General features: G+C 40.3%; 1 protein-coding gene and 1 long non-coding RNA gene across 2 annotated transcripts; one reads left to right on the top strand and one right to left on the bottom strand.

Moving 5' to 3' along the window:
* Positions 1–167: 167 nt before the first annotated feature.
* Positions 168–1,361, top strand: LOC133011843 (uncharacterized). Its single transcript, XR_009680775.1, has 4 exons — positions 168–489; positions 711–806; positions 926–1,019; positions 1,111–1,361. It is a non-coding gene; the product is annotated as an uncharacterized LOC133011843 (long non-coding RNA).
* Positions 1,362–9,442: 8,081 nt separating this feature from the next.
* LOC133012246 (uncharacterized) lies at positions 9,443–22,885 on the bottom strand. Its single transcript, XM_061080223.1, has 7 exons — positions 22,794–22,885; positions 18,884–19,019; positions 16,322–16,905; positions 14,288–14,362; positions 13,685–13,845; positions 10,592–10,845; positions 9,443–10,090 (listed from the first exon to the last, which is right to left on the bottom strand). Exons 1-7 carry the CDS (start codon positions 22,883–22,885, stop codon positions 9,491–9,493), a joined length of 1,902 nt encoding a protein of 633 aa, XP_060936206.1. The 3' UTR covers positions 9,443–9,490.
* Positions 22,886–23,071: the final 186 nt, after the last annotated feature.

The raw sequence follows: 23,071 nt of genomic DNA, 5'->3' as shown, positions 1-23,071 counted from the left end.
TAATTTGAACTTCAATTGTCTAATTGTTGTTATTAAACTTTCTCAGTATTCCATTAAAACAGTCAACACTTTTATCCAAAGCGACTTACAATAAGTCATTCAACTATAAGGTTACGAACACAGAACAGCATGAGTGAATCATGTGTGTACATTTACTAAAAACCACAAAAAATAAACCTGGCCTCAGTCAAATACTTATCCCATGAAGTAACCGCTGCTCACGTCACCCGCTCGCGTCATCAGCTGATGGACTCGTCCAATCAGAGCCTAGTAAACGCCGTGCAGCAGCGTCGAGTGTCCCGCAGACAGGAAGCGGGTCGTGTTTAGCTTGTCCCGTACGAGTGACTCTGTCTTCGGGGTAAATAACTTGCTGAAGTCGACACGACGCTGTTCCCTGGAGGAGAAGATGAGTGCGTGTGGAGGCAGAGCCGCGGGCCCGGTGTGGACGAGTCGAGGCGGAGAAGACGGAAGCACAGTCCCTGAGTTACGGTGAGCTAGAGACGCCATGCTAACCACTAAGCTAACTGGTACATCTGAAAGCATGTCCGCCACTCTTTGGGATAGCGAGAAAGTTGCTAAAATACGAATACAGCATCGAGTGCTGGAGCAGATCTAGTGCATGTGTAAATATGTATGAATTACTTAGATGTAACAGTTTGTTCTCGTTAAGTTTTTTCATCAACGTGACTTTTTTCTGTATGTTTTCACAGCCTCAGCCCCCCCCCACACACACAAACAAACAAAGAGGCGTTAGGCTGAGACGCTGAAAGTCCGGATTTAAAGTGCAGAAAATTAAGCCATTGAATGTAAGTAACTGTTTATGAATTGTTTTGGTGTTTTTTTGCTGTGGAGCTTCCAACGGTGATGCAGCGCGGCTATTTCCGTTTATTAATAATAAAGTCATGTTACATGTGTTGTTTTCCAGCTGCCTGTCCATGACGTACAAAGACACACTATGAGCCAGTATGATCCGACCAGACCTTACATCAGCATTGAGGAGTTGTCGGAGAAGAATGAGGGTAAGGTTATATTCATTAAATAATTTTCCAGTTACATGTAAAGGTGTATGTTGTCATTGAACTGTGCTAATTTTACTGAATGTGTTTACAGCTGATTGAAGCGGGACAGATGACATGGATCCATCCTTCCACAGCCAGGAGTGCACCGACCTGTGTCCCACACTTCATATAAGACTGGAAGCTACACTGGATCTCACAGCTACACACCACAGACGTCTACACACTGGAGAAGAGTCCCACAAAGAAGTCATGACCCAGAGGCTGCAGAGAAACATTTCAAGCCTCACCTGAGATTTTGTACAATATTTTTGCTGTATGTAAATAAAGCTTTCACTCCACATATACCTTGTTCACATTTGTTCCCTGTACAATATGTTCACCTATAGCATCAAGCATCACATGAATGTTTAGTTTTAATTAACTGCAGTGCTTTTGGTAAAGGCTTACTTATAAATAATAATAAATATTAATATATACATTTTTATTATAAATATTGTGTGGGAGGGGCTTACCCCACGTGCGGAATGCTGTGACCCCACGTGTGCACTGCAATGACCCATAAGGTGACCAATAGCAACACTTCTACCAGCCAATCACGAGTGACATTAGTTTCAAGGGTCTGTGGTTTCCTCCAATGGTGAGTAGAGAGAGGTTCTAGCCAGCGGCTGGACTCCGGTTCATATGCTAATTAGATCACACGTCGCGATCGGTCCGCGCGGCGGCGCGAGCCCCCCCGCGGCTCTCTCCTTTGTTCTCCAAATCCCCCTTAAGGTCCGCAAACGCCGATAGACCCACCTTGTCTTCACTGGCGAACGCCGAGGTAACATCATGGAAACAGTTGGTTACAGCAGGGGATTAGGCCTGTCCGTAGAGGTTCACTGTGACAATAATACTGCTTTTCGTCACCACTAGAATACTGAATTCTACACACTGAACCTTTAATATGATTCATAAACGTTTCACTTTTCTTTTAGCTCCATTTGTGTCTCCACTATGTTCACCAGTTTGTTGTTAGCGTTGTCTTCTGTTGGATGCGGCTTAAAACCAGATATAATTAAAAACATCTAAATTGAGACAGTTGGTACATCTATTTGTGACAGTACATGTACCCCTGAACAAATCATTGTTCTATTACAATATCGATATGTGCTCATTGTTTGAATAAAACTCTACCTTACTTATACCATGTGTCATAATGTAGCCCACTAAAGAGGTTAAACCGTCCAGTAACCGCTTTTTGTGTATGAAGAAATGTCTCAGATTCAGATTCATTCTGTTTTCAAAGTCAATATATATATATATGTATGTTGCAACCTCAGTTATTAATTCCACCGTGTTTATTTGCTTTACCCATGTAATAATTAGTTCAAGTGTAAAATGTATTGGGAAGATGGAGCTTGACATTCCAGTCCCCTGAGTGAGCCAGTGAGTCACAGTCAGCATGATGAAATAAGGGTCATTATGTGGTGGGACACAGTCACTATGTGTGTGTGTGTGTATGTGTGTGTGTGTGTGTGTGTGTGTGTGTGTGTGTGTGTGTGTGTGTGTGTGTGTGTGTGTGTGTGTGTGTGTGTGTGTGTTGGGCAGTAACAGAAAGATTAGTGTGAATGAAGGAGAATAAGAGAAAGATGGCAAGTGACTCTGTTGCTGCCTCTGAATGTTTGTTTGTGTGTATAAGTGAATGTGACAAATTTAAGAGTAAGATGAGGGGGTAAGGCAATGTGTGTGTATGCGTGTGTGTGTGTGTGTGTGTGTGTGTGTGTGTGTGTGTGTGTGCATGTGCATGCTGCAGTGAAGAATGGTCTCTCTGTGGTCGCAAACAGTGGCCCTGTTCACACTAAGGTCAGCTGCCTGTACACACACACACACACACGCACACACACACACACACACAAGCAAGCAAAGAGACTCATATCCAACCTAAACAAATCAACATTCTGTGAAACAACTGAAAAAGAAAATTCCAGGGTGACTAATGTCGTTTGTCTGTCTTTTTTTATCGTTTTTTACTTTCCGTGTGTGTTTGTGACATAAAAAGTAATCAGCGTCAAGAGGAAGTTTGCATTCCACTTATGTGAACCATTTCCTGACAGCACTGACCTACAAGCATGCACATACACATATACATTAGTGATAGGAACTGCATCACTTCCCTCGGAATAAAGAGAAGGTAAGGAGGAGCTATTGTTTTACCAGGCATGTAAAAGCATAAAGCTTAAAAACATCATTACTACTTATAGAAAAGCTCATATACAAGAAAGAAAAAAGTGATATTACAAGATGGACAGAGGGATAATTCCTATCATTGTTCAGAATGGCTAGTCAGCAAGGTTTGTTAAAACCTTCAAATAGTAACTTGGTACCATGAGTCTACTGTGAAGCTGACACATATATCCTTATCATACAGTAACTATATAATCTGTGGCCTTAAAACCTAAAGATTTTGGCACTTTTTAAGGCCATAGCCTATAATTCACATTTTTGTAGTCATCAAAGAACTCAGGATATTGTCATCCTGAACAAGATCTCTCTCAATTCCACACGTTCCTTGCAGCTGTAACATCTGAGAAATTAGTAATCTAAAGCACAACAAGACATGTTGAAAGAAAGTGGAGTTTAAGCTGCAGATCTACAGACTCACTGACACCAGGTAGTTGGAACACTTGTCGTTTGACTCCTCCTGAACTTGTGATGAATGATGCATCAGACCCAGGTCGGGCAAGTCGGAGTTAAATTGTCTGACGTCCTGATTTATATTCATTTTAGCCAACACTTCCAATCACCATGATCACAAAAATAACATATATTTAAAAAACTATATTAAGTAAGCAAGCAAGGGGACATGTCCAGGGTGCACCTCGCCTGCCACCTGATGTCAGCGCCCCCCAAGACCCTCAAAAGATAATAGTATCACTACAAAAACATATTTCTAGTACAATCATGGCTTCAATGACTGCGGCTGACTGGAGCTTAGATCTGTGAAAAGAAAGAAAGAGTTTCTATGAGACATTAAAGAGGCCACAGTGGTAGAATAAGAAAAGAGACCAAGTAAATCTTGCTGCAATCATCGCTGATGCAGTCTGGATCGGCGACCGTTTAAACTTAGACCCGTCAAAGTAGCTGGCTGCTGGAAGAGCATGTCCTCACAATAGATGACATTTCTTATTTTCCATCTGAAGACTTTTGGTCCCCCTGAATATAAAAATATACGAATAAGCACATATGAGTTTTACTGCGAGAAAAAGTTTCTGCAGAGGCATAGTGAAGTGATTCTACCAGGCTGGCTGAGCACCTCTCTTTATCTGTCTCCCTCAGTGTCTCCTTATCTGCCTTTTTCTCATGGAAGAGCCTCAGACGGCTTCACAAACTTAAATAGATAAAAAAAATGCACTGAGATTTAGGCAGAGAAAAGCTATTGAAGGGATTTTTGTTGGACTGTAAGTGTAGAGTTATAAAGGGGTTGTGACAAATAATTTGATCATCTCCGTATGAAAAGTGAACAAAATGTAATCCACACCCACATCCATTTTAATGAGTTTATGCCGCTCATGAGTTCTGATTTCCGACCACACCAGAGTCCCTCTATCTTTCCCATTCTCTTATTTGCCTGCTTACCACAAGGGGGCGCTGCTGCTTATGTTTGCATGCTACATTACATTAATCTGTATATGAGATAGAGAGAGAAATCAACCACGTGTGGCAACTTTAAAGTCTCTGTGTAGGCAGTCAAATCAGGAAGTGGCTATTATGTACATAAGTCATGGTTTGAAAAAGAAGAAGAAATGTAGGCACTATAATTAAAAGACAACAAAGTCTCCCAATAAATTTAAATTTAAATCAACAATAATTCCAACATTATTAAAATGCATTCATTTCACCTAAAGAGGCTCCCTTGCAAAACTATTTTATATACATAGGGTAGAATACATAACCTTTAGCAGGAAAAACGTACTTTAGGAGGAAGATAACATAATAAGGAAGATAATAAGCAGAGAAGCACGAGAGCGGAAATCTTCAGCTGGAATCTTACTCACAAATACTAAATTAATCACTTTCCACAGCTTCACACAAGGTTGTCTTGTCTTGCTCTTAGTTAAAGTATTGAGCTACTTGTTAAAAAAACAAAATTTAACTGAATTTCTAATGTTTTTCAGTTGGAATAAGCTAAAGAACATCTCTTTATGTGTTCAGGGGGCAGTCAACGGCTTGTGTAACCCTAATCAGTATAAATCAGAATCAGAATCAGAATCAGAAGGTATTTATTTATTTATTTCAGAAGGTATGTTTAGAAAACTGTTTCTAAATGTGAATATATGTAGAATATGAAGGCGAGGGTTTAGCAGGTTTTGGTTCCCAGCAGGTTAACAGAGCAAAAGAGTCCGAACATATTTCTTATGAACAAATTATCGACCATGACAGTTTTAAACCAGCGAAGTAGCAGCAGCTACAGAGCTATTAGAAATACACGATAAAGCAGTCCTTTCTTCTGTCGCTCTAGATGTATGGACTGAAGAGACATAATCAAAGAGCAAGAAAACGGAAAAACTCAGATTGATGGGTGGCTATCATCCCTTTCTTTTCCTCTTTTTCTATCTTCTCCTGATTGGATCTCTATGTGGACCTTGCAGGCACATATTAATACTCTGGATACGATACACACAGATTGGAAACCAGTTACTTTCAGCATTTACACAGATGATACAGGAAATATGAGCATTCATTCGAAGTTGTGTTTCTGACGACCCTGTAAAGTTGACAATTCACTCATTACATTTACTGCTGATCTTCTGGTCTCCTCTTTAGCTTTAGCATGAACCCAGTTTGTACTGTTTAGCTTTTCACCATTGTACTGTGTCTGGGAAACAGAGACTGAATAAATGTTTTGGCCATAAAACAATGAGTTAGAAGACGCTTTAGAGCTGAGTCAGTCAATGCAGTTCATACTGCTATTATTTAAATGACAATAAGTGAAACTTTCATGTAAAATACACTCTTTTATTAAATGATTAACAATTAAATATCACAGTTTTAAACAACAAGGACTGTGACTCCAACTAACTCATGAAACTAATTGGATTCAGCAGCATCTTCTTCGCTGTTCCCAGAGTACGGAGTACAGGTGGGGGACTATCATAGGTAACACCAAGCCCCTCACGGTCACACATCATGCTCCAAGATATTTACTTTGCCGTCACTGCAGGGAAAGTCCCGGACAATATTTCCTCTCCTAATTGCAATTACTCCTTAGCTTTGATTATGGGAACACACACAGTTGCCAGTTCAGTCACTTTTCTGAAAACAATGCAGTCTAATACAACAGCAGTGCAATGCATCCTATTGTGATGAGATCTAAAATGTACATATACCTCTAACTGTTTTTATATATGAGGGAAAAACACTAAATGTTAGAGATATCCTCTGTTACTTGCAATACTATCAGGATTATACTATTAAATCCCCCAAATAAACATGAATTTGAATCTGGAGTTTTAGCAAAACTAAAGCAGTTTCAACCAATCTCAATTTAATTTGGAATGTCTTCTATATAGCTGTGTATCCTGGCCGTCATCATACAAGTATCCAAAAGGAATAAACTCTACTTACTTAGGTAACAACATTTATTTTCAGAGAAATGCTTTAGAGTTCAGAACTTCAGAATCCCATTCCAGAACATGTTATCTAAGAGATAGTACTTTCCATCAATCAGTAATACGCGACTTCACTATCAGATCTGTGGTTATTCTCTTCTTACTATTTTTGAAGAACTTTTTAGTTGCAACATGAATAAACCAACAGAGGAATTCATTCTTACTCATGCATGAAAAACTTTTTTTTGCTAAAAATTATATAAATATATATATTTGCCCTCAGTACATCTGTTAACCTGAGGGGTTTATTAACTTCACTGTGCCAGCCACCAGGGGACAATCAAGATGCTTTTGCTTCAGTTTTGGGATGTTGTTGTTGATATGTTGTCCATGTTATTAACAGTGGGCTATACTGGGCTGCATTTTAATGAACATCATGGAATTTAACTTTTACAAGCTTTAACAGGTTGTACTTAATTTATCATGGGTGTGTTTTGGGCATAGCATGTAATAAAAACCAACCAGATTGCCATCTCTCATTCCCTTTACTAATGCCCTTGTACCCTGGCAGATTGTAATTATAAGGGATGAGATAGGTAGTATGAGAGAGCATGTCCCTGCAGAGCAAACACTATCACTCATAGACGGTTTGTATATGCTTGTTGTGCCCCCGCCTCTGTAGGCACATATAACCACATTACACACCTCTCATGAACTAGTTCAAAGTTCAGTTCATACAAGTAAACATGAATAGTTCACGTTCATAGTTCACCATTAAAATTCTGAAAGATTTCATAGTTCAGTTCATTTCATAGTTTTAAGGTGGAATGTGAGAATGAAAGACTGAACTTGTTTTTTAAAGAACTGTATCCATCACTACCCCTTGCCTTTACTGTCGGAATCTTTATCAGATAGTGTGTAAAAATCCCTCAGATAATAATAAGGTGCATGGGATGTAGTCGCTGAGTCTGCGTCTCTGCTGTCTCTTGCCATTTGTATATGAGACCGAGAGCTGTTGTGTTGCAGGTATGGCCTGCCCCTTTAAGGAAAGTGTGAAGTGTGTGACGTAGTGCACCTGGGTATTGTTGGAAAAGACGCTCAAAGTGTGTGTATAACGAGAAGTGATGGACCACCTAGAGTTGATGTGAGTGTAGCTCCTGCTGTTTATCTGGGAAATAAAGGGGCCGCATTCCAAGTAAAGAAACGTCTCCTCCTCCTTATTTACGGGCGGTTCGGACGGCTGGTTACCGGCCTGACAGCGAGCCAAGATAACCAGTGAGCTGAGCTCCCACTATGAGACACTGGGCAGAGAAGAAACCACTTGGAATACGTTGCTTGTTTGGTCTACATGTGTGCAATGAATCATGGGTAGCGTAGTGCGAAGTAGAGTTAGTTGGTTTAGGTTAGGCTACATCGCGGACATTTTACGGGCACTGAGCAACGCCATGGTTCAAGCATTCGCTTTAGACGGTCTTTCCTCGGGAGAAAGTATTGAAATGTCCTGAGGGTCAGTGAACAGGTAGGGGTGGGGCACATGTCAGTTCTAGGCCAATGGCTGTAGGGTTTCGTGGGACGGCAGGCTCTCATTGGCTGATGAGTTGGCGTGTCAAGGGTGAGTGAGGAAGCGGCGTGAAGAATACAGTGGTGGATGATAGGAGTGTCGGAGTTACGAACAAGAAATGTGTCGTGTTTGTTGGACTTTAATAAAGTTACACATAAAGAGAGAAGTTTCCTGTCGTCTATAAGCGAGGACGCTACAATATGAACGTGTTCACCGTTCAAATTCATTATTTGAAATTGAGTTGCGTTCAGTTCATCGTTCTCATAAAAGTGAACGTGTTGTTATTCGATAATGCACCCTGAAAATAACTGAAGAATATTGTACCACTGACTCCAGACCAGGTGTTTGTTGGTCAATTTCACAATAGTTTTCAATTTTCTCCAGATAGCAATGCGGCAACAGGGCGCACAAATTGGTGAAATTGACAACTGCATCTGTCTGTGACATTTTGCACCGGGTATAAGATAGAGCCCATTGAGTCTGACTGCCCAGATGTAGACTGTAAGTATGAGCCTGTCACTGGGTGCCTCTATCACACAGCATTCTCTTCCCCTTCTGCGTCTGCCAGTGGGCAGAGAGTTAGGGGAAACAACAACCTCAGAGCTGCAACAAACAATGGATTAGCTGCTGAAAATGGCAAGTTTTCACTAAGATTTGGATCCAGTAATTACCCAGTTGTCTTTAACTGTATTTTTTTTTTTCCTCCTCCTCCTCCTCCTCCTGGGCTTAGTTCCACCCAAGACGATTGTGATTGGTTAGAAGAAATACAAACAAGCCAAATGTTTATTATCTTGTATAACAGTTTGAGTTTCGGCCAGACGATTCTGGAGCGCTGACACACCTCTGTGGCGATATGATTATGTGAGTCTTGTGTTAGCTTGGCTTTTTTCAAGTGAGGTTTCTGTGGTTAAAGACAATTAATTGTACCCCTGCAAATAAAACTTTTCCTTTAATGTCATTACAGTTACATTTAAAATAGAAGAGAATTGTTATACTTGTTTTGAAGCGGCTTAAAATGCAGACAAGGACACAGTTTCATGGTGAGGTAGATTATTGGCTCAATTCAGCTTAGTTAACAATGTAAAACTGTTCTCCATCATTAAATATTACAATTAATATTTCAATAACTTCAAAAACATGTGCAAATCTTTACAAACCTCTAAAATATTAACACATTTAGCTTAGCCTCAAGACAGCTCTATCTCAGTCAGTCTTGGTATCAAAAAACGATGATCAGAACATCATCAAGGCAGTAACTTGAGATCGTAAACAGAGTAACAGCGGCTCCGTGGAACAGTGTAATGCGGGTGCAGCAGAAGGATTTAACAGCCATTTAGTACTTGCCTCTGATATATTTCCCAAACACCCCCAAGCTGGTCAGAGTCCTGTAGCAATGATGTAATGACAGAGCTCCAGTAACAGCCGCCGGCAAAATAAGGCATTGATATCCTGAACAAGCCACTATGAGGAGGATCTGTAAGTGTGACCCCCAGATGTCTCAAGCACAGTCCCACGTACACATCTTCAATGTAAATTGCTCTAATCTGCAACGACGCTTCCAGTATCTTAATGGGTAAATCCATTGAGAACACATAGCCCATTCCCATGGCATACGGTGGGTACGTTGATTCGGGGAAGGCAGACACAGGCATATACCATTTAGAGTTATTGTCTCGAAGAACATAAGAGTCCCTCATCACGCGTCCAGTCAGGAAGAGATGTTTGGGGGCCGTCATAAGCATGGAGACAAGGTTTTGAACATTTAGGAACACGTCCACGTCGACCTTCATGGCGTAGGAGGTGTTGGGACAGTGGGAGTTGAGCCATTCAAACATCACCATGGTTTTAATGGTGAGGTTTTTGTAGCTGTCCATGAAGTCACTCTGGAGTAGGTCATGATGTCGCCGGCTTTCCTGTAACAGCTAAAGAAAGAGAGATAGGAGACTTAGTTTTTAAATAGTGATATGAATATGTTTTTTGTAACCAAGGGAGCAACCAGTTTTTTTTTAAACATCCAGATACGGAACTTAAAGGAATAGTTCTCCCAAAAATTATTATTCATTCATTATCTACTCACCTCAGGTCTCTCTAAAAAATAACTGGAAATGCAAATGTGGAACCAAAATCTTTTAAAAGCTAATATGGTTTAATTCAGAGTTGGTCTGAGGGGATGTCTCTGTAGTGCATTTTGTTTGACTGCAGCTGTAACCTGGCATCTCAAGCTCTGATTACCCTGTGAGGGTTATGATAACAGAAGCAGATGCGGTTCCTCTTTCCATTTTTTGTCGTCTGCAAACCGCAAGAACAGAAATGCAGTTTCATTTCCCCCCAATTTTTCTCCTCTTCAGTTATGAGTCTTGTTTTTGAGGGTCAAAATGGATTCTAAAAAAAACCATTCAGATTTCATTAACGAACGCACTCACTTGCTCCTCAAGGACCTCGGTCCCGTCTCCCGCTCCGGACAGTCCCAGCAGGAAGTAGTAGCTGACCACGTGGCCCTGCACTGTGGTTTCTTTGCCCCATGTGTTACGGATGACGTCACGGGCCCCTCTGTCATGGGGGGCTACTGGGATCATGAGAACCAAGAATGGTCTTTCCTGCCGACATCTGTGTGGCTCGTCCACTATGAAGCGATACTGGTGTGGGTACGCCACAAAGTACTGTGCAAGCAGAGGAGGTTAAAGTTAAAGTAGGTTACAGAGGCATCTTGTAATAAAAAGAAGATGAAGCAGCCTGATAACAGGGAGAAAAGCTGGATTTATACACCATGCAAGGGAATATTAGGACTCTTGTAGGTACCATAGACTTGATATAAAGATGGACGACATGTCTCCATTTACTCCCACTATCCAGAAATTAAGCCAAAATATATAAACCCTGTCATCTTGCACTGATGACTTCATTTGGAGCCAGAGCTACAATCGACCAATCAGGAGTCAGTCTCAGCTGTCAATCTCAACCAGTTTTTATGACATCAAATAACTAACACCAAACTTACCATCCCTGAGATGAATTAACAGAATACAACTTTGAGAAAAATCATGTTTTTGGACTTTCTGGTCCATGTCCAATCCGTCAACAGGGAGGAGGCGGCCCCAAGGAGGTGGTTGAGGTGCTCTGGCTGATATATAGTTGCTTAGCAATGGTGGATGCATGCGTTATCAGGTTGCATCAGACTTTTTCTGAACTTTAACTCTGTCACACACAGTAACTGTGAACTAAACTCAGATTTTTTAAAACTGCATCTGCATGCAAGTAACTTGTTGTTTAGAGTAATTTGAAATGGAATTGTAGGTGATTGTGGAAGAGGCAAACAAACACGTTGTAGAGCTACAGCAAAGAAATATTAATGAAACTCAAAGAAAGACTGGTTGTGGGTAAAATAAAAAGAACAACAGATGAAATAATATGTTATATTATATACTATATATACTGTACTATTCTTATATACTGTCTAAAAATACCATTACCATCATATCATCAGTACTTTTACCATCATCTTGCCAATGCACCTTATCTACCTATTTTATTGTATTCTAACAATACCATTACCATCATATCATCAGTACTATTACCATCATGTTGCCACTGTACCTTATCTACCTATTTTATTGTATTTTATCTTGTGCTTCTGTTTTTTTATTCTTTCTACCTCATTTTTTTTAAAAATTTTATTCTATTGTATTGTATTGTATTTTATTGTATTCAAATATACCGGCTGCTTTGACAACTTAATTTCCCTTCGGGGATGAATAAAGTACTCTATCTATCTAGTGTACCACTAGGCACGAATAATGAGAGAAGATGGCAGGACATACGAAGAAGAACAAAAGAAATAATGGCTCATCATAAAACCTCTGCAAATAAAACAGGAGGGGGGGTTACAGTGCCGTGGCAAGAGGGACCGAAAATGGGTACAGGCCGTGGTGAGGTCTCTCAATACAAGTGATCCCACAGCGGAGCCGCCGGGGAATCGAGAGGGAAGAAAGCGCACAGGAGGAGATGAACGCACTGAAGCAGGGGAAGGTAACTTTTACTATCAAAAGAGCCATTTTGACCCTTCTTCCCCCCAAATAAAATTAACAAAACTATAGTTTGTTGCATCTATGAAATTATAGAACGACAATAAAGAAAATTGTTCACATTTTATTGCTATTTTTACCTGTTACACCAAAGGAAAACACCAAACTCTTATGAAGAGGAGAAGAAAATACACAGGCAAGTGTAGGCCTACTTTGAAATAAATTAAACACATAACTATGCAGGCCATGTGTTGTGTCGTAGCTTTGATGAGAGGGCTGATAGGAGGGAGTCCATGTATCTGTTGCATTTTGTGTAGCTTGCTCTTGCTAGCTTTTCCAGGATTACCAACCCTAGCATTAAAGCAGGAGTGCAATTCCAGCTCTGCTGCTGGTGACTCATCTCAAGTGCGTAGTTGTTCCTCTCACAAGATAAATAGGAAGAACAGCACAAATACATTATGTGTAGAGATGAGCCGGATACTCGGCTGAAACGAGTATCCGGTACGGATAAAGCACTTTTGCCGAGTACGATTATAATACGAGTAATCGGAGTCATTATCTGTGCTCGGACTGAATGAAAATCCTCACACAGCGTCACAGCGGTCCTCCCCGTCACAAACGGCTCTGCTCACTCACTCACAGAACAGCTCTCTGTCTCTCAGTCACTCAGGTTCACTGCGCATCGGGACTGTTCCATAGGCTCAGTCAAGGAAGCAGAAATGATTCGTTCATTTCCCGACTGGGTCTTCGGGTACGAGTCTTGATGAGTGAGATGCGAGGGACGTTCACTGTCTCCCGGAGAAACGAACACTCTGTGTTTTTTAGTATAGAAAGACGTGAATTATATTTGTTCACAAGTCATAATGACTGGTTTTGTTATTTTCACTTTACATTTACACTTACTTTACAGTAAAGTAAACCTCTATTAAATACAGTACAACATGACAGTTTGTATGGTTTGAAATTGTCATTTATTATCACACTGGCATTTAATTATCACGGCAAACAATTACACTGCACTAAACGTTAAGTGTTAATGTAAAGTGAAAATAACAAAACCAGTCTGTATGACTTGTGAACGAATATAATTCACGTATTTCTATACTAAAAACACAGAGTGTTCATTTCGGGAGTGAACGTCCCTCGAATCTCACTCACACACACACACACACACACACACACACACACACACACACACACACCTGGTGTGGAAATAAATTTAAAAAAAATAAAAATAAAAAAATCATAAAAAAATTTCAAAGTTAAAAAGGAAAGTTATGTTGAACCAGCCCACTTCCTGGTTAAACCACACCCACTTCCGGGTTAGGCCCCGCCCACTCCGAGTACGGATACGGATAATTCATATGGTTAACAGATACAGATAATGCTGTACTCGCTCATCCCTAATTATGTGTATATTTGTTTTGCCTTGGTCCTTTTCAAAGCTCCCTTTAACTATGAAATGGATGCACAGGCCAGTAAATATACTCACATCATAGGCTGTCGTTATACTGTTGCAAGATGCCGAGCTTCTCCTCAAAGGCCATAATCCTTCCGTGGTTGAATAGTGGAATATGACCAATAATGTTCCCATCATGAGGAACAGCATCAGCCAAAACAACCACCTCCTAGTTCTCCTCCATGACATCTTTTCACTGCCGAGACGAAAGTGAAAATGGTCATTTTTATTGCATCACAGGATGGAGGGCAAGAACCGGGGAGCACTTTGCTAATAATGCTTCCTTATTGCAGTAATGTGGGTTTTCCTCATAAGCACTTATTTATTTGTGGCTACTCAGAGACAGGGACGGAGTTTTCATTAAGAGCTGCATGCATCACAAACAATAACAGCCACACCCAAAGCAAATTGAGCCGCAAGCACTTAAACTATCAGAGAAAGTTGGGATGCATGTGAGCCACAAAATTACTGGAAAGGCTTTACGAGCTTTTCTATACGGACGGCACAGCTGCATGCATGGTACATATAGCAGTCATACTCTGAACCAATAGAAGGCCAGGTGTAGTGAAGGGAGAAATAAAACATGGCAGCTCCCGTTTTGTTTTTATATTGAGTTCCTTAATTTGCTCCACGTTCACCAGTCTGCTGGACTCTGCTCCATGAAGATGTTGGGTGTTTTCGCTCGCCGCGAGCGTATCGCGTCAGGAAACACACTGAAAAAATGAATTCAGACGATATTGATATGTATGATCAGAGGTGTCAAAAGTATTCACGTTCATTACTCAAGTAGAAGTATAGATACTAGGGTTTAAAAATACTTTTGTAGAAGTTGAAGTATCAACTCAAGCTTTTTACTTAAGTAAAAGTGTAAAATTACTGGTTTCAAAACTACTTAAAGTATAAAAGTAAAAGTAATGTAAGGGACATTTTTTTTCCATTAAGGACAAACTCTTAAGCCGCCTCTCAGGGGCCTATAGTGCACTACCCCACCTCCTCCTAAAAAAACAGTTTTCTAAAGGCCATTATTACTATCATGTTATATTAAAATGTTATATTGAAAAATGTGGGATGCACTAGGCTACCCGTTTCAGCTGCATATATGCCTATTGAAAATCATCACATTTTATTACAATGAAAATACATTGTAATAAAATGCATTAACATGCGTTTCATGGAGCGGAAGACATGATAACTAGTTGCCAATAAGTATTGTAATAATGCAAGTCAAACTTCAGTGGAATGTTATCAATAACCTATATTGGAAGAGACCTTTAGACCTTTGGACTCAATCCTGTATTTACAATAACACGACCAATAGGCTTTGTTCAGCCGCAAAAGCAGCAGGTTCTCAAAGTTATTTGAACCTATGCATGCTCTTCCTGGCCTGAAGATGAGTCCTGCAACACTAAACAGTCTTTCACAGGCTGCTGAGGCAGGGAGTGCCGTATTAAACTTAAGTGATAGCTGGCACACAGCTGGGAAGGACTTCAGTACATCTACTGTGTCTCCGGGTAACCCGCTGAACCCCACTTGTGATATGGATTGGGGATTGCAATTATTTCCCATGAACGAGGAATTCCCAGTAAGCGCGGGTCATATTTATTATCATTTATTAATTTTTTGATGCGGGCCAATTAAAAATGGATGGCGGGCCGCAGTTGGCCAGCGGGCCGTAGTTTGGACACCCCTGATCTAGAGGAAGTAATAGTCGTAACAGGGTTTCCGTAGGTGAACCTGCGGAAGGATCATTACCGGTACAGCCTGATTCGACTCTGGTCGAGCATGATGCTGAGAGGACGGTGGCACGCCGCGCGCAGCTCTGGCTTTGCTCTCCTCCTTTTTCGGAACCCTCCGGTGCGGTTTTGTGCCAAAATTAAATCAGAGTAACGAGGCAATTTTAAAAATGTAAGGAGTAGAAGTACAGATATTTGCGTGAAAATTTAAGGAGTAGAAGTAAAGAGTCGTCTGAAAAATAAATACTCCAGTAAAGTATAGATACCCAAAATTTCTACTTAAGTAAGGTAACGAAGTATTTGTACTTCGTTACTTGACACCTCTGTGTATGATATAAATGATCAAATGTGCTTCTGTTGTCCTGGAGTTTTAATTATACCAATTTTACCAATCACATTATTAAATGTCCCCCTCTGCCCATCCACTAGAGCAGTGGTTCCCAAACTTTTTGTGCCCAAGGCACACCAAAGGACAAATAAAAATTTCAAGGCACACCTATTGTGCAAAATAGCCTTATAACACGTGTTATCACTAATATCATCTGTTTATCTGTTAAGTTTATAATTATTTACTAATGCCAAATAAGATGTGACCAAGACAACTATTCTACTCATGAAATATTTATTAACAAAATACTTCACAAAAATATTTAAACTTTATCAAATTGGGCTTAATCAAACACACCCATTTCAACCAGACAGGTGAGGCAAAGGAAACAGAAATTCAGCAGAGAACTGTCCATGAGAAAGCTGCATGGTCCTGAATCTGACCCACAAATTATAACTGTAACATTTAGAATCAGGCTTTTTTTGTAAATATTCTGCCTACTAACAAATCAGTGGGACACATGTGCCTGTCGGGGCGCACAGATTTTTTTAATCCTTGGTGGCACGGAGGAGAGGGCCACTCGCAAGTCCTGCTCAACAGAGAGCCGTGACCTGGTCTCGTTCTTCATGTGAACAAGAGTGGAGAACGCCAACTCACACAGGTAGGTGGTGGGGAAATGAAGAAGTTGGTCGATAGCGTGGTGGGAGATGGTTGGATATTCTGATGCACAAACCAACCAAAACTGATCGAGTGTGAGCTCACTAAATTTCAGTTTCAGCGTGCGGTCCGCACGGAGCTCTGCGCTCTCCTCTCTCTCCTTCATAGTGAGCTTCTCGGTTGAGGACTCGGACTCCTGGTTGAATGGGTCTCGGATCCAGTCATTGTCCTCGATGTCCGCCACACGTGGAAAATAGCGCTCAAACCTCTCTTTTAAGGTCTGAAGGTGTTCGGCATATATAGCGCGCTCACTGGCTGCCTGTGGCGCAGCTGATGCCAGCGGGAACATGTTCATGGAGCCCTGTTCCAAAGCCTCGCGCCACAGGGTCAGTTTGCCCATAAAGCCCCGAATCTTGTCTGTGGATGATAAAATGTTTTCATTCCTGCCCTGAAGCTTGGCGTTTAACTCGTTGAGATGCCCAAATATGTCTGCAAGGTAAGCCAGCCTGGCGCACCAGCTCTCATCCGCGAGCCTGTCCTTATGAGGGACAGCGTGTTCACGTGAAAATTCCAAAAGGGGTTGTCGGACTCGGCAGTCTCTGCACTGGTGGTTGGTGGTTTGCTCCGCACGAGAAAGCGCTCCATTTTCCCTCTTGTTTATGTTTTAATGTTGTGTTCACCTGCGCCACTGCGCGAACAGCGAAATGTGGGATCCTCTTTGAGGATTTTTTAAATAGTTTTTAGATAAAGAGTTTGCCTCTGTATTATGGAATGAGTGCATTCAAAGTAGTATATAGTAAATTAAAATAATTATTTTTGTATAGTTGTATACTATATTTCAGTAGGCTATGGTTGTCACAAAATCCCACGGCACACTTGGACTTGCCTCACGGCACACCAGTGTGCCGCGGCACACAGTTTGGGAACCACTGCACTAGAGCTACACAAGCAGTCATATAGATAAAAAGAGAGAGGGGGGGGGTAGGTATTCTCCACATAGGCTTGAGTGGAGAATACGTAATTTACCCTCCACACCCGACATTGAAGGGAGCAAACAGCTGAGAAGTTCTTGAAGATGGATGACATTAAATTATTAATTGAAGTGGAGAAGTACAGTGAGTTGTATGATCTTCAGCACATGTTGTATAAAGACAACACCAAAAAAGACACATGTTGCAGTTAATGTTGGAGCAACAAGCAAGTATATGCTTGAAAAAAACGATCAAAAGCCGTTTTTACTGTAGGCTGATAACAGGAAAAGTATGTGATATTATTAGCGCTGCGCAGTGCTTCAGCGTCCGGTGTGAAACAGGTGTTAAGCTTTGGAGGAAAACCCGGTTTTATGGGATTCTCAAACAGGCGAAACTAACACACCCACAAAGAGCATGGGATAATTCAATTCATCATCTTCATGATGCATTCTGTATGGTGGGGAAGCGTTTTGAGCAGAGAAGAAAAGCTGAAGCTAGGCCGCAGGAAATGGCAACACAAAGAGGAAATCCTGAGTGGGGGCACAGAGTACAAAAACTGAAATCAACAAACACTGCTCTCAAACTGAAAGACCATGCTTTTGAGTAAAGGTAGAGGGGGGTGGGGGAAGCATTTACAATAACAATCCACTCAATATTAACTCGATGTTGAGCCCAAGGTCTCTGAGCTAGGTGTCGAGCTTCAGGGGCACGATGGTATTGAATGCTGAACTGTGGTCAATGAACAGGATTCCATCAACAGAAGCGCTGGAGTGCTTTTAATTCGAGAAGGCATAGAGAAAGTTTTGTAACCATTTGTTTGTGACATACGTTCATCAGATAAACATTAAAACTCAGGTGAAATATCATCTTCTCTGTTTATTCTGCTGTGAACCACCATGTGTATCTCTCTATGACACAAATGAATTTACAACACTTTGCGAATCATTTTCAAAGTAAAAGCTCTCCAGCGTTTCACCTTCCGAATCCACTCATTTGTTCCCACAGGGCTTTGATTTTTATCGACACATCTTCATACCGTAGTAGAGCCCTCACATTTACTTTACAGTAGTACATAACCAACTTGTTCTTGAAGGAAATGCAGGAGATAAACCTGCCACAATATAACAAAACAGATCCAACTGAGAGAGACAACATTTGTCAATTTAGAGGCATATTTTGAGATTTTCTTTCTCATTTAAAAATGTGATTGTAACACAGACGTAGTCACAAATATTTCATCGAAAATTGATCTTCCTGGTTTTCACAGCAGAGAAAAGCAAATATCACAACATTATTACCAGCCCTATTTACATTTGCTCACCTTGTGACCACTTAATTAAAAATTACAGCTGCACACAAATCACTCGTGTGCACATAAGATCAAGACATTAGCTTGAATGTTTATGAGCATCTCCTGCACCACTCTGACTGATTCACTTCAACCAGTGCTGCACAGGATCTGTTAGTATAAACACTTCCACATCACTGTATGGCTCTTTCAAGTCACTGCATTTGAAATAAACTGAAATAAAATATACAACTTACCTTTTGTGAACAGAAGTCTGCATCATGGTTCCAGAGTGATTTCAAAGCTGACAGCTGCCGATGGAGACTCACAGACATACAGCAGCGAATAATGAGGATGTGAATCAGGGCCATGATCTGTGGTTTGTGGTGGCGTCTGTGAGACAGACATGTCAGCCCTGAGTCTCACAGAACACTGCTCTGCAAAAGTACAGTCGATCAGTTGTGCCAGTTTAGATGTGAAGAAGGTGCAGGATAAGATGTACAGTCACAGAGAGGGAGGGAGCCTGCTGATAATGCTTAATTGGGGGCAAAGTCACACTGTATGTTTACACAGACAAAAATGTATGCAATGTAAACACATGCTGTTTTGCATTTTTTTACTAACTTACTGTATTGAAAAGAGACACACATCAATCAATCGAGACTAAGAGCAGGATCCAGCGGTTTTGAAAGATTGTTCTTTCTTGAGGGGATTTTCTCATTGCTGCGTTCCTCTCTGTCCCATAAAGAGTGATAAGATATGTTCTTATTATGCAATCATGTGTGCATGTGTGACAATGTAGGGAAGTTTGTTACGAAGAGTGACTCATCGTCGCTGACAAAGACAAATGTGGTCACCATGAACTTCTCTGGAAAAATGTTGTAAAAAAAATGAGTAAATAGATTACAGGAGAAACCACAGTTTCAGTTGCATCTGGTGATGTTGGTGACTCACTGACGGTTAAGCCACATGATGTGAAGCCTTGAGAGAACAAAGTTTCCTACATGTTTGCTGTGTCCATGTATTAGGGGGTTCATGTGTCATCTCCTCTTACAGTGACTAGCTTCATGTCTAACATCTCTCTGTTAGCATGATTACTAAACAAACTGTTTACTGTTACAATTTATTGATGGCGCGATATTTCATTTTCTCCCCGTGAGAAATCGAATCATCTATTCATATTTTCAATTGTAAAATAGTGGATATTTTCATTTGACAATTAGTTATGAGTTAAATAATAACTGTGTCTCTATTTCTGACATCTATAGTCCTTCACGTATAGTTTCAAGTTGGCAAAAGTCACAAGGGACCTGACATGTGAAATACGTGTTTTTGATCACCTATCTGAGTCCACAATTTGTTCTGACCTTTACCAAGTGTTGAGAACTGCAGTGTTCAGGCTCTGTCTAATAAAGGGTAAAAATGTTTCCATTTAATGTAAAACAAGCAAAAATGACATATCCTGAGAAATTGCATGAATATAGTTTTTTTTTCTTTAGCAGATTAACATCTTAAGCACAGCTATTAACCCTGTCAGCTTTAGTTTTCACAGTCAGTAGTATTTCTTAATGCACCTGAAGTAGGGCAGCTTTAACAGACAGTATCTGATATATTTATATTGTCAAATATAGACTTAATCATAATTCATAAACATAGTCATGAGATCTGTCAACTGTGATGTGCTGCAACAATGAGTGCAACATTTGATCTGTGAAACGATTAGCCTTTCATCCTCGTTAAGGACACTCAAAGATGTTTGATTCAAAAATGTACGATGATCATGTTGAGGTATGTGAATAACGGTCATCCACAATGTCAATTTACTGTCGTATGAGGAACTGAAGGATGGCATGCTGCTGCAGTGGTCGGCTTTGTCACCTGAGAACTTCAAGACTGGTTCTTCCTGAGTGTGGTTTTCAGCTCTGTCTGGCTTCCTCCACATGACTCCTCCCAGCACTGGCTCCGCCTCCCTGTGCTATGGAGTCAAAGCAACTTTCTTCTAAAAAAAAGTTTGTGTGTAAAATTTGTACAGATGGAAACTTGGATGGGGCTGTCTACGGGCCTGTTTTGAAACGACTACCTTAAAAAGTCAGAATAAATTCGGCTCACATCTTTCCTCGACCTCATGATGTTTCCATCCAGGTCAAGAAACTCTGGTTAGAATTTTGACCACAATGTGGCATGTGGGTTGAAATCTTTTGAAAACTAATAACAAAAAAAAACTTTGGAAGTAATGAATTAAAAATAATTTGATATATTGATCTAATCTGAGTCTGAGTTCAGCAATGAGATCTGGCTAGAGAACAGCAGCAGAGGAATATAATATACAGACAAAGGAAAAGTTGGCTGTGGTGCTCAGATAAACACACACACACACACACACACTTACACAATATAAATGCGCGTGTGTGCAGATTGTGATTGAAACTGTAATTGTATCTCAATCCTTGTGAGCGAAATCGGGTTTGTACATGTGCAAAATTATCTGCAAATGTGAATTGATATTTGTACATGTGTAGATAAATCTGCAAATGAATGTATAGATCTGTAAATATGGAGATTAAACTTGAAATGGGTACATAGATCTGTGAATTATTGACACAGATTGAGATACAGTTATGCAACTACGACATTGGCCCCATACATAATGGCCTAACAAATAAATTAGCTGAAACCCACACAAACTCTGGAACAGTGGGGTGTCTATCCCTAGTGTTCAAATTTTAAATGTCTCGTTTTAAGGTTCAGTGGCCAAGTTATGATTTAAAAACAGAGGGCTCAGTTTAAGTTAATAGAAACATAAAGGTTGTTAGTCTGAGGTGATTTTATGATAATGAAGACATAATCATCAATATTAAATTTCATCCCTGTCAAGATACCCCATAAATCCCACACAGTGGACCTAATTACTTTTTGTTTACTGCAGCTCAACACAGCTCAAATCCTATTCCGCTCACTGTACCTGAGTTCAGCTCCGATTAGCCCAGCAGAATGTGAAACTGCTTTTATGGTGTTTGTTTCCCCTAAGCAGAACAGAAAGTTTAATGAAGCCATCCGTGCAACCAGCAGAGCTATAAGCTACTCCAAAGAGGAAGTGATCATTTAGTGAGCACTAAATGTTAAAGAGGCGGAGTGAGGGGGGGGCATGAAAACACCTGGCCTAAAATCTGGCAAAATAAGAAATATAAGAAGAAGAGAAGGGTACAGAGAAAGAAGGCAGAACAGCTGACTGTGTCAGATGACAAGGCATTCAAATTGTATAAAACAACTCATATACTTTTTATTTGCTCTCAGTTAAATTATTTCAACCAATATATCCAATGAATACTCAAAGAAATCAGCAGAAATCAAAAGACAACCACTATACTGTATATTGCCATCGAATATAACAACTCAAAGAATGAATCAAATATCCAGAATTCATTGGTTCTAATAAGACAGTGACAGTACCTTTTTGTAAATTCCAAACATTATTCAGTTTGCTTAAATATTATGGTAATAAACTTGTATTTTTTAAAGCTCACAAAGAAGAATGTGTTTTGAGTCTGGCTTTTTATGCGGCCCCTGTGACCAGTTGTCATCTTGATTCCATCCATCCTTTCATCCATCAATGCATCCATCCATCCATCCATCCATTCACAAAAAGATGGAAAGAATTGAAGCAAAAGAGGCTCTGGGTCACACGCACACACTTAACGTGGGTGTTAACAAAATGTAGGGAACAAATCACTGTCATGTATGAGTCTATGCTTAAGTTATGGAAGCTGTACAGAGATTATTATAACAAACGAATATTAAAAACAGAGTCTGGTAAAAGTTCCCATCAACCTACTCAAAGGACAAAACTTTTAAATGAGACAAAACAAAATAAATATTAAAAGTGTTTTTAGAGGGACACCTCCTTTTTTCCCTTTATCAGCTATTATCATAACTTCATGGCCGGACAGAAAACAAATACCGTATCAACATAAGACGCTTATTCTTCTCCAATTATGACTGTGTCATCAACTCTTGTATCTATGTTTATTTGATTATTTTTTATCTAAACCGGTGGTCATGCAAATAGAAAAAGCCAAGTCCATAATGCTTTTAGCTCAGTGGTCAAAGTTGGTAGTTCATCTCTTGGATGCCTCTTGACAAAAGGACTAGTTGTTACAAGGTGGTTACAGGGTGATGAGCTGGCGGTTTTCTTCCTCCTTGTTGAAGAGGAACGCAGTCTCCATCAGCTTGGTTATGCAACTAGCCGGCTTCCAATTCATCTCACTGTGCTTTCTCAGTTAACCCCAGCTAACTCTGAGAAACAAGTTTGAGCCATTGCTTTATGCATCACTTTGCTGGAATGTCCTCCTGTCAACCATTTGAGGTTCTCAGAGCTAAACCAAGTTGGTAGCTAGCTCGCCAGCCAGTAAGGAGTTGTTTTCAAGAGGTTGACTTGTTGTTTTAAG

This window comes from Limanda limanda, chromosome 10 (assembly GCF_963576545.1).
Source record: "Limanda limanda chromosome 10, fLimLim1.1, whole genome shotgun sequence".
Classification (NCBI taxonomy): domain Eukaryota; kingdom Metazoa; phylum Chordata; class Actinopteri; order Pleuronectiformes; family Pleuronectidae; genus Limanda; species Limanda limanda.
The sequence above is the reverse complement of the archived record's forward strand: the minus strand, read 5'-3'. Positions and strand labels throughout refer to the sequence as shown.